Below are 12,243 nucleotides of genomic sequence, written 5' to 3'. Positions count from 1 at the left end.
ATATATATAATCACACAGAGAAAGTTTTCTAGGATTTCATGATTCACGATCACTTGTCTTTTGTTACCAAACCATTGTGCTGCTGTTGTTACTACTAAAATAGCTGTTATTACCACTAACAATAATGCTACTACTACTACTCAACACGTAGTATGTATAGTTACTGTGACGAGGACACGTAGTGTGTATAGTATTACATTCTTATGGTTTGTGAGATAGGATGAACGGAAGACAAAAGACGAAAAAAAAAAAAAAAATGATAGTAACGTGAAGCGTGAGACAGTATAGGCTACTTCCTGTTTTGTCATTTCAGACGCCAACATTTTTTAACTCATTTCCTATCGGCAGATAGTCTCTATTAGACAACACCCTCTCTTTGATGAATTAGTCTATCTCTTTCTACCTAAAATAATGGTACAGGATATTGGTACGGCAGCCGTAATCCTGATTGTGATAGATATTGGTACGGCAGTAAATTGCGCATGCGTCAATTTCAGACTTCCTGCCGTACAAATAACGTAGCGTAGTGGGGGTACGTCAGCTTCTGTCAGTGGTCCCGTATGCATATTCCCGAAGTGTACTGAGCTTCGGCCAGACTCCTCCCCTACAGCCACTATGGGGGGAGATATCTCGCTCTCCTAGCAGACGACGCATTTCGCTCTGCCATACTGTCCACTACGTTCTCCTCCATCATTAGCTTATTTTGTTATGTTTTTATTATTTTTATGTTGTGTAAACATGAAATTGTGATATATATCCATATTCTACGATAGCAATATGCATAATTTGCTATATAAATCAATAAGTTCTTTAGCGAAAGTGTTTACGATGTGAACGGATACTATGACAATTACACGAATATATATACATTTCATCGTAATTGAAGCTCAAAATGTGACAGTTCCCAGTTATTATTATATATATTTGTTTACATTCATCAGCTGACGTGTGGCCTAACTTCTATTTTGCTTTTACTATATACGAGAAGGAATTTGGGAATTTGTAAATAAATTTTTGTTTTCCAATAGAGTAAACATCACATTTAGTGATAAACCACAATATAAAAATAAATAAAAAAGAATAAATAAATAAAATAAGTAAATAGACAAATAAAATAAATAAACCAATTTGAACATAAAAAAAATTATTTAGGTTGTTCTTCAACAGTATGAAACAGGAGAAACTAACTTTGTCCCACAACAAATAAATAAATAAATTGCACCTGTTTTTCTTGAGTAATGATATAAAAAAAAAATAATAATAATACACAATACTTATACACAATAAAAAAATAAATACATAATGGATATTTTATCTATATTATCAAATAAATATATATATATATGAGATAAATAGATTTAGGGTACGTTAGTGAACTATCTATCTATCATCTATCTATCATCTATATATATATATATATATATATATATATATATTATATATATATATATATATATATATATATATATATATATATATATATGGGGTCGCTTCGATTGTTTGGTGGGTCAAATTTATACATATGAGGTCGCTTCGATTGTTTGGTGGGCCGTTTCAGTTTTTTCGGTCGTTTTGGTACAAGGAGAGACTATGGAGCGAAGGTAAAGGAACCAAGCCAAAATTAGTATTATCCATGCATTAAGTGAAGTATGCAACGTGAACTTTACAAATGAACAATTTCAACCGAAGTTTGTTTCATTAAGGTTAAAATGATAGATTACAAAGTGAGAAAAATAGCCGGGACGAATATAATACGTCAATACAACGGATTTCGAAAAGGACAAATTATCACTTTCATTCTCCCACTATATGAAGGGGCTTGCGTTTGTCAAAGTTTAATAATAATAATAATAATAAACATTGCAAGTCTCATTTACAGGGCTATTTAGTCTTTACAATTACATACAGTTAAATTCTTTAAGCAAATTCTGAAATTCAGTGTTAGCAAATAACATTATTTCAGATAACCTAAGCTTACTAATTATCTAAGTGTTTTCACACACAAACACAAAGCACACACACACACACACCACCACTATATATATATATATATATATATATATATATATATATATATAATATATATATATATATATATATATACTATATATATATATATATATAGTATATATAGTATATATATATCTATATATAATATGATAATATATATTACATATATATATATATATATACATATATATATATATATATATATATATATATATATATATATATATATATATGTATATATATATATATATATATATATATATATATATATATAGTATATATATTATATATATATTTATATATATATATATATATATATATATATATATATATATATCTATATACTTTATATAATATATATTATATATATATATATATATATATATATATATCATATATATATATATATATATATATAATAGATATATATATATGGTATATTATAATATATATATATATATATATATATATATATATATATATATATATATATATGTATAAACTATGTAAAACTAATAATAAAACTATAACTATTATCGGTGATGTTTTTAATCTTAAATAGAATTTCATTATTGTTATATTATTATTATTCTTATTATTTCTTATTATTATTATTATTATTATTAGATCATCATATTATTATTATTATTATTATTATTATTATTATTATTATTATTATTATTACATGAATTTGGACTTATGATTTCGAAGGTGAATGGAAGAAATAAAATTTATCATTATTATAATTATATTTTTATTATTATTACCGACTGAAAACTGAACTGGAAAATTAAAAAACTTAAGAATTCGTGGGGGGTTAAGAATGAAGAAACAAAACAAAATTTCCGTTTCCAAGCATTCCTCTGAGGCCGAGAGGAGGCGTCGTAGATCCTCACCTCCTCCTCCTCCTGAAGGACAAGTGAAGCCGCAGCTCCGGCTTCAGGAGCGGCCGGAGACTCTCTCTCTCACCACACCAGCAGCGAAGAAGAAGAAGAAGGAGAATCCATCGGAGCAGAGCCAGCAACCGAATGCGTTCCTCGGATCTTCAAGAAGCGGCTCCGAAATCCGAGTCCTGTGTCGGTGGCAGTTTTAAAAACTAGACACTGAGAAAGCAAACGTCTAAGGTCAACATTTCATCATGTTTGAGCTATATTGCATTTTACTTGTGATACTGGCATTCATTTTCGGCGACTTGTACGCTACGATCATGGACGACTTGTTTCATTTCTGTTGTTGTCGAGTTGTCAGCAGTGGTTTCCGAGTACCTGGTGCTCTTGTGATGCCGCTGTGATTCTCTTGAAGCAGGAAATTGTGGTCGATCAGTCCAACAGCAGCTTGACTGCGCCATCTTTTGCCTTCGCCAAACCTCTTGTAGGTTTGGCCTTGTTGGCAGCCTTGGCGCTTGCTGCGTGCTGGATGTATGGAATGTCTGGACGAACATCTGATGAAATGAAAGAGTGTATGGAAAGCGAACATATAGATGAGTATGATAGCGAGGATGACGATGAAACCGACATGAGCGAAAGTGAGGATGACAATGAAATGAATATGAGCGAAAGTGAGGATGATGATGAAACCAGTATGAATGAGAGTGAAGAACACCTTGAAAATGATATGAGCGAGAGTGAGAATGAACTGGAAACTGATGTGAGCAGAGTGTCTAGACTGGAAGACAGTCTAGAACTGGAAGATCTGGAAGACGGCAATGAGGAACTGGAAGAGACCACGGAAACTGGACAACTGGAAAGCACCGAGGAAGAAGGAGACCTGCCCACACTACATCAAGAACAGCCAGATGTAGAAATGCAGAGGTTACAACACTCCCTGGAAGAGAGTCAGGCTAACGGTACTAGAATGGAACAGCTCCTTAAAGGAAGCAGGAAAGGCGATAGAGCGGATTCAAAGGGAACTTGAGGGCAAGGATATTTTGCTGGAAAAGAGGGCAGACGGACGCAGCAGCGATGAGCAGACAAATCGAGAGCGTCTGCCTTCAAAAAGAACAAGTTCTGACTGAAAAGTGTCGCCTACAACACGACCTGGAACTGGCTCTAGATCGAGGAGAGAAAGCAGACAACTTTAACAAAGAAACTGATGGAGCAAAATATGTGTCTCTGGAGAGACGACTAAAGGAGACTGAACACTTGCTCAAGAAAAGGACGAAGAGACGAGACGGAAATGGAAAGGCTTCTTTCCAGAAAGAGATGGTCGACAAAGAAAGAGATCTGCAGTGCGCTAAAGAGAAAGAAACTGAATTGAGCCTCAAACTAGAAAAGATAGAAACTTTCAATCAAATTCTTGACGCAGAGAATGAAGATTTGATGAGGCTCGTAGTAGACTACAGGGAAGCATATACCAGAAGGAGAGGAAGGTCGACCATCTGCAAGAATACTGGCACGTCAAGCAAGAGAGTCTGAGAACGGGCGACAGAAACTGAGGACTCTGGAAGTGCAAATGATGGCCATTGAAGGCACTGTAGAAGAACTGGAAAAACCACAAACTGATGGCCATTCAAGAGAACCAAGAAGCTGTCCAAGGAAAACTCGAGCTCACTGAATCTGAAAAAAACTCTACACTTAGGGAGGTAGCAGCTGACCTAAAAGATAAAAATTGTGAGCTTGAAAAAGAAAAAACCTGGCAGGACGAGACCCATAAGAACTTGGTACTAGAAGATCAAGTTCAGTTCCTAGAATCAGTTTTGCGTGAAAAGGAATCTCAGTTGGTCTCTGCATCAGAAATTCTAAATGCAGAAAGAGCGAAAACTGAGATTATGGCACAAGAACTACAAGTGATGAGGAACTGGGTCGCAGAACTAGGAGGAGAGAATGAAAAGTGCAAAGAAGAGTTAACAGCAAAAGCAGCAGAAGTGACTTTACTGCAGAAAGAGTTAGACAATGAGAAGAAGTTGACCAAAGTTCTGGCTGGAGAAGCCCAGGTTATGAAGACCTGGGTCGCAGAACTAGGAGGAGAGAACGCCACGCTTCAGGATGAGGTAAACAAAACCCACCCTGATAGTAATTCACTTTCTGAAGTCTTTAAGGAAGGAGAAACAGAGGGAGCAGAAATCTCCAGGATGCTCTCCATCATGGGAAGGAGATGGAAAACTTGCTAAAGAAGAAAGAAGAGAGGAAATGAGATGGCGACTTCCCTGAGAACTTCAAAGTAGAGCTCAATAACAGGGACCTCCAAATTGAAAAACCTCCTAAACATGGAGAAGAAATTGATATGTGAAAAAGAAGAACTTGTAGAGAAACTAGGCGTTTGCTCTCAGTCACGGCAAGGAACTGGCTGGACAGCTTGCTGGAGGAGCAGGCCAGAAGGCGACAAAACTCGCAAACGATTTTGATGAAGAGAGAAATCCAAAAAATGGAGGACCAGTTGAGAGATCTCTTAGACAAAGAGGAACAACTCAGAGCTGAAAAGCTAGAGTTGGAAAACAGATTAGGAAATGCTGTCAAATCTTTCTCGATTAAAGAACAGCGGGAAAATGTGAAATTAAACTGGCAGCAAATGTTACAAGAAGGGAAAAGAAGAAGTAGAGAAGCTGAGGAAAGATGAAAAAGACCATCAAGAACAGAGGAAGGAGATAGAGAACAAACTGCAGGAAGGTGAGAAAGAGCTCCAGCAACTTAGAACGGAATGTGAAGAATCTGAAAGAAAATTGGAGGATACAAGAGGAAAAGATGATAAAGGAACAAACAGCGTCTCTGGAGCGCCAAAGGAAGGACAGGCAGCGGCTCTGAGGGAACAGGATAAATACATGCTAATGGACGCTTCTCCACGGGACAGCTCAGAGGAACTTCCATCTGCAGCACATTGCACTGCAACATGGAACTGAAACTCTGGACAGCCATCAATGAAAAAGGGAGAAAAGCAAAATGAGGACCTGTGGCTGAGGAAGGGAGAAACAACACAGGAAATACTGCGATGCCCAGCAAGAGAGGACCAACTACCCGAAACAGTGGGACACCCTAACTCAGACGTTGACGGAACTCACTCGTGGAGATTCTGACGAGAACTGTGAGATTTCCAAAGGAATAAACGATGACAAAACTTGTCATCAGAGCAGTGAAAGATGAGATCTGTAAGACTGAGCCCCTCAGAGCCGAGATTCGTAAGGAAAACGAGGACTAAGCCAGCTGCAACACCCACCTAAAAGGCTTACATGAGTGAGTCACGGACTGACTCGACGACCATGGGACTGAGCGCACATCTTCAGCAGCATCGGAGGAACCCCATGATTCCCCCCCCACCTTCGAAAGCGTCCCCCCACGGCTCCCCCTCACCCCGAAGGTGTTCATGGTGGTGGCTCTTATGTTGCTTTGGCGTGCGCGTTTCAATCCACGGTCATAGGGTCTTTCTGTGACCCATTCATGTTTGCCTTTGGTCCCAGTCAGGACAGCTCAGTAACTGAGTCTGACTGGATGACTTGATTAATTTTCCTGCTGTGGGAAACACATTTTAACCTAGCCACTGAATTGGACTGGCTTGCCCACCAGCCCAATTCAGTGCCGGTCCCAAGCCCGGAAAAATAGGGAGGGTTGGCATCGTCCGTAAAATGTCTTGCCAGAAACAACGAGAGAGAGAGAGAGAGAGAGAGAGAGAGAGAGAGAGAGAGAGAGAGAGAGAGAGAGAGAGAGATATTTGTAAAGTAAAACCAGAAGCATAAAAATCTCCCTTTAAAACCATGAGATGCATTTTGTAAAAACTTTGTTAAATGCTACACTTATACTGTAGGATTTGGCATAAAGTCTACAGTGCTTTGCACCTAGCATTCACTTTCTATTGTTTGATATTGATCTGATACATTTCTAAGAATAAATTCCAATGAATAAAAGGTAAATGTTAGGTGGATTGCTTTGAAGACTCTGGGCCAAATACTACGAGTAACTCTAACTGTAGCCTTTAACTGAGTTTATAAAGACGCATCTCAAAATAGCTGTGGGTGGTGGGTGTGGGTGGAGGGCTGTTGAAGGTATATGGTTTTGACAGTAAGGTTGTGTGTGCAAAGGTGAAGGTAGAGGTTGTGGGTGTAAGTTGTGAAAGAAGAGTCGGGGGTTTAAGATTGTATGCTAAGGGCTGTCGATGCGATGGCTGGGATTAGAGGGTTGTAGACTTAGTTTTTGGGGGAAACGACTGTGGGTGTAAAGTTGTGAGTAGAGGCCATGTGCATGAGTGTTGGTGTAAGGTTGTGGGTAGAGGCCAAGTGGATGACTGTGGGTGTAAGGTTGTGGGTAGAGGCAAGGTGGATGACTGTGGGTGTAAGGTTGTGGGTATAGGCCAGATGGATGACTGTGGGTGTAAGGTTGTGGGTAGAGGCCAAGTGGATGACTGTGGGTGTAAGGTTGTGGGTAGAGGATAGGTGGATGACTGTGGGTGTAAGGTTGTGGGTAGAGGATAGGTGGATGACTGAGGGTGTAAGGTTGTGGGTAGAGGATAGGTGGATGACTGTGGGTGTAAGGTTGTGGGTAGAGGCCAGGTGGATGACTGTGGGTGTAAGGTTGTGGGTAGAGGCCAGGTGGATGACTGTGGGTGTAGGTGCGGTGGATGAGGCCAGGTGGATGACTGTGGGTGTAAGGTTGTGGGTAGAGGCCAAGTGGATGACTGTGGGTGTAAGGTTGTGGGTAGAGGCCAGGTGGATGACTGTGGGTGTAAGATGTGGGTAGAGGCCAGGTGGATGACTGTGGGTGTAAGGTTGTGGGTAGAGGCCAGGTGGATGACTGTGGGTGTAAGGTTGTGGGTAGAGGACAGGTGGATGACTGTGGGTGTAAGGTTGTGGGTAGAGGCCAGGTGGATGACTGTGGGTGTAAGGTTGTGGGTAGAGGCCAGGTGGATGACTGTGGGTGTAAGGTTGTGGGTAGAGGCAAGGTGGATGACTGTGGGTGTATGGTTGTGGGTAGAGGCCAAGTGGATGACTGGTGTAAGGTTGTGGGTAGAGGCCAAGTGGATGACTGTGGGTGTAAGGTTGTGGGTAGAGGATAGGTGGATGACTGTGGGTGTAAGGTTGTGGGTAGAGGATAGGTGGATGACTGAGGGTGTAAGGTTGTGGGTAGAGGCCAGGTTGATGACTGTGGGTGTAAGGTTGTGGGTAGAGGATAGGTGGATGACTGTGGGTGTAAGGTTGTGGGTAGAGGCCAGGTGGATGACTGTGGGTGTAAGGTTGTGGGTAGAGGCCAAGTGGATGACTGTGGGTGTAAGGTTGTGGGTAGAGGCCAAGTGGATGACTGTGGGTGTAAGGTTGTGGGTAGAGGATAGGTGGATGACTGTGGGTGTAAGGTTGTGGGTAGAGGATAGGTGGATGACTGTGGGCGTAAGGTGTGGGTAGAGCCAGGTGATGACTGTGGGTGGGTGAAGGTTGTGGGTAAAGGCCAGGTGGATAACTGTGGGTGTAAGGAGTTGTGGATGAGAGGGTTAGGTGATGACGTGGGTGTAGGTGAGAGGCAATGGAGGGTAAGGTTGTGGGTCGAGGGAATAGTAGGATGATGGGTAAGGTGTGGGTATGAGAAGGAGTGATGACTGGTGGGTGTAAGGATGTGGGTAGAGGCCAGGTAGGTGATGACTGTGGGAGGTTGTAAGGTGTGGGTAGAGGATAGGTGGATGACTGTGGGTGTAAGGTTTGTAGTGTGGAGCGTGGGTGTAGAGCCAGTGGATGACTGTGGGGTAAGGTTGTGGTAGAGGATAGGTGGATGACTGAGGGTGTAAGGTTGTGGGTAGATAGGTGGATGAGAAGGTTGGAGAGGGAGTGGTGTGATGGTAAGGTTGTGGGTAGAGGACAGGTGGATGACTGTGGGTGTAAGGTTGTGGGTAGAGGACAGGTGGATGACTGTGGGTGTAAGGTTGTGGGTAGAGGATAGGTGGTGATGAAGGTGTGGGGTGTGGGGATGTGTGGGGAGGTTTAGAGGTGGATGACTGTGGGTGTAAGGTTGTGGGTAGAGGACAGGTGGATGACTGAGGGTGTAAGGTTGTGGGTAGAGGATAGGTGGATTGACTGGTGTGTTAAGGTTGTGGGTAGAGGATAGGTGGGTTGGAGTGGGTGTCCAGGTTGATGTGTGGGGTGTAGGAGGATAGGTGGTGGGAATTATAGGTGGAGCTGAGGGTGTAAGGTTGTGGGTAGTAGGACTAGGGTGAATTAACCATGGTGACATAGGTAGGTATGTGTGTGTAAGGTTGTGGGGTAAGGAGGAAGGTAGGTGGGATGACTGTGTAAGGTTGTGGGTAGAGGATGGTGGATGACTGCCGGGTGTAAGGTGTGGGTAGAGGAATAGGTGTGGATGACTGTAGGGTGTAAGGTTGTCGTTAGAGGATAGGTGGATGACTGTGGGTGTAAGGTTGTGGGAGAGGAATAGTGGAGGACTAGGGTGTAAGTTGTGGGTAGAGGGATAGGTGGATGACTGTGGGTGTAAGGTTGTGGGTAGATAGGTGGATGACTGTGGGTGTAAGGTTGTGGGGTTAGAGGGATAGGTGGATGACTGAGGGTGTAAGGTTGTGGGTAGAGGAGGTAGGTGGATGACTTTAGGGTGTAAGGTTGGGTAGAGGCCAAGTGGAGGACTGTGGGTAAGGTTGTGGGTAGAGGATTAGGGGATGGAACTGTGTAAGTTGTGGGAGAGGATAGGTGGATGACTGTGGGTGTAAGGTTGTGGGTAGAGGCCAGGTGGATGACTGTGGGTGTAAGGTTGTGGGTAGAGGCCAGGTGGATGACTGTGGGTGTAAGGTTGTGGGTAGAGGCCAGGTGGATGGACTGGTGGGTGTAAGGTTGTGGGGTACGAGGCCAGGTGGATGGACTGTGGGGTTGTAAGGTTGTGGGAGAGGATAGGTGGATGACTGAGGGTGTAAAGGTTGTAGAGGATAGGTGGATGACTGTGGGTTGTAAGGTTGTGGGTAGAGGCCAGGTGGAGATGTGGGTGTAAGGTTTGTGGGTAGGAGGAAGGGGGGAATGACGTGGTGGGTAAGGTGTGGGTAGAGGATAGGTGGATGACTGTGGGTGTAAGGTTGTGGGTAGAGGATAGGTGGATGACTGTGGGTGTAAGGTTGTGGGTAGAGGATAGGTGGATGACTGAGGGTGTAAGGTTGTGGGTATAGGCCAGGTGGATGACTGTGGGTAGAGGCTAGGTGGATGACTGTGGGTGTAAGGTTGTGGGTAGAGGCCAGATGGATAACTGTGAGTTGCGAGTGTAGGTCTTGGGTGGAGGACTGTGGATTGTGGGTGTAAAGTTGAACGTGGAGGTTTTAGAGTGGAGTGGAGTTATGGGTGAAAGGCTGAATGTGGAATAGTGACGCCTACATTTTTCTTTTTTTTCTTTTTTTGGTGGGATTTACTTTTTATTTATATCCTTATTTGATCTTTTTATTTATATTTTATATATGTAAAGCATGTAAAGGCATAAGGTTAGTTATGTAGGGATATATTAGCTAGGAAAATCTACTAGTAGAGTTACGGCAGATGAAGGCGAAGGAGAGGTAGAGAGAGAGGTAGAAACTGAACACAAAATAGGATGTTTGAAAAGTGAGACCCATAAAACCAGTGCCAGCGCCACAACAAAATTTGATGTGACACAGCAAGTGGGTGATAATGAAGGCTAAAAGCATACACTCTGATTCTTCAAAGGGCGTAACAAGAAACAGTAGGCGTTCAAGATCAACCAATTAAGAAGAATTAGGGTGTTCTCCAGTAGAACAGAAGGTGGAGCCTGAATTGAAGAAATGTGTTCAAACCTCAGTTGAAAGGACAGAAAACTTTAGTTAAGAACTCATCTCTGGACGCAAATCATGTGTTGGTTGATACTTCGGTTACCCTGTGTCATCTGAGTGTGACTGAACAGTGAACTTGTGTGTGTTATAATAATAATTAAGAAAGAAAACGTGGTGTTTACCTTGCCCAAAATCCAAGGAAACGAATTCACGTCAAAAGCCTCCTGAGAAAGTGAATTAAATGAAAAGGAATTAACTGAATTTAAATGATAAATCAGCAAGACTTCCAGAAACAGCTAAGTATTCTACAATATACAACAATAAGTTCCTAAGAGAGATAGAAACAACAAAGCAATATAGATAAAGGCTATCCCCATATAACAAACTAAGAGAAGCAAATACAAACCAAAAATACAAAAAGAAAAAGACTTAATAACACAAAAGAAAAACTAAACACACATACATTGTGTGCAGCGAATATGGATTCTCAGTGCAAAAACACCAACGAATATAGTGATTAAACACACATACACACAAAAACACAGTGGAAATATAAAAAGCGGAGAAGAAAATAAAAAGTACTGACAGACATTTAATTGAATTATCACAAAGCGCTATAACAAGAACCAACAAATAACCAAAATTCGAAGGCACAAACTCTACAATTGAAGAGAAGAATTACCGAGTTCAATAACTCGAAGGACGAAGAAAAGGAAAACTCGTCAAAGCATAACGAAAAATAGTCTCGCAGCTTTAAGGTTCATGCAAAAGGAATTGTGCAAAAGAGGACTGCATCTAGCAAAAGAATTTACAGGTTTTGTAAATAATGGTAGAAATAGGAATAATTTTCAGAGAAGGACAGATAGTGTTCCAGACAGATCTAGAAATTTCAACCATTGACAACAAGGGAAACAAGATCCTAGGAATAATCCTAAGAACAGTAATGGAAAAATTTTCCAAGCAAACAGAAATAGTAGGTATAGGCCTCAACAGCACAGGGGAAATCCAAACAATGGTAATCAAAATCAAAGTTCGTTCGGCCCAACCCATAACCAGAGTCCAGGAGATAATAGAACACAAAATAATAAACAGGAACAAAATTGTGCCAATTGTGGTTATTCCAACCACACAACTCAAAATTGTAGGCGACCAAGGTATTGTTCCAATTGTAATAGGACAGGTCACCTAACACAATTGTTGGTTTAATAATTATACAAACTATAATGTTCAAAGAACTATAATGCTCAATACTTTTAGATACAGGCAGTACAGTAAATATAATAGATAAACAAACATTAATAAAACATTTAAGCTTTACAGATTCAGAAATACACATAATAGCAGGAAAACAGATTAATGCTTTGGGTAATGTCACACTGGACATAGAGATTTTAGACAAAACTTTTAAGGAAGTGTTTGTAGTATTAGAAGAAAGATTTTATCCTACTCAAGCTCTGTTTTCATATAAAGCTATGAGGAGATGTAGGATAATGTTAGATTGTAGAGAAAATGAAATCAATTTGCAACGCAGAAATAGAGAAAATGTTT

At 40.9% G+C, this 12,243-nt stretch overlaps 2 protein-coding genes across 2 annotated transcripts in view; one reads left to right on the top strand and one right to left on the bottom strand.

Moving 5' to 3' along the window:
- Nucleotides 1-12,243, bottom strand: part of LOC135214251 (alpha-ketoglutarate dehydrogenase component 4-like) — a 381,447-nt gene that overhangs the window by 35,217 nt on the left and 333,987 nt on the right. The gene's annotated exons all lie outside the window — the stretch shown is intronic.
- LOC135214057 (serine/threonine-protein kinase rio2-like) lies at nt 3,427-3,924 on the top strand. The gene has a single exon (XM_064248170.1). It carries the CDS (start codon nt 3,427-3,429, stop codon nt 3,922-3,924), a length of 498 nt encoding a protein of 165 aa, XP_064104240.1.

This window comes from Macrobrachium nipponense, chromosome 45 (assembly GCF_015104395.2).
Source record: "Macrobrachium nipponense isolate FS-2020 chromosome 45, ASM1510439v2, whole genome shotgun sequence".
NCBI classification, from domain to species: Eukaryota; Metazoa; Arthropoda; class Malacostraca; order Decapoda; family Palaemonidae; genus Macrobrachium; species Macrobrachium nipponense.
This window is presented reverse-complemented; position numbering and strand designations above follow the sequence as displayed.

Bases quoted from the DNA above. Each gene is read 5' to 3' on its own strand.
- LOC135214057 (XM_064248170.1), top strand. From the start codon at position 3,427: ATGTATGGAATGTCTGGACGAACATCTGATGAAATGAAAGAGTGTATG.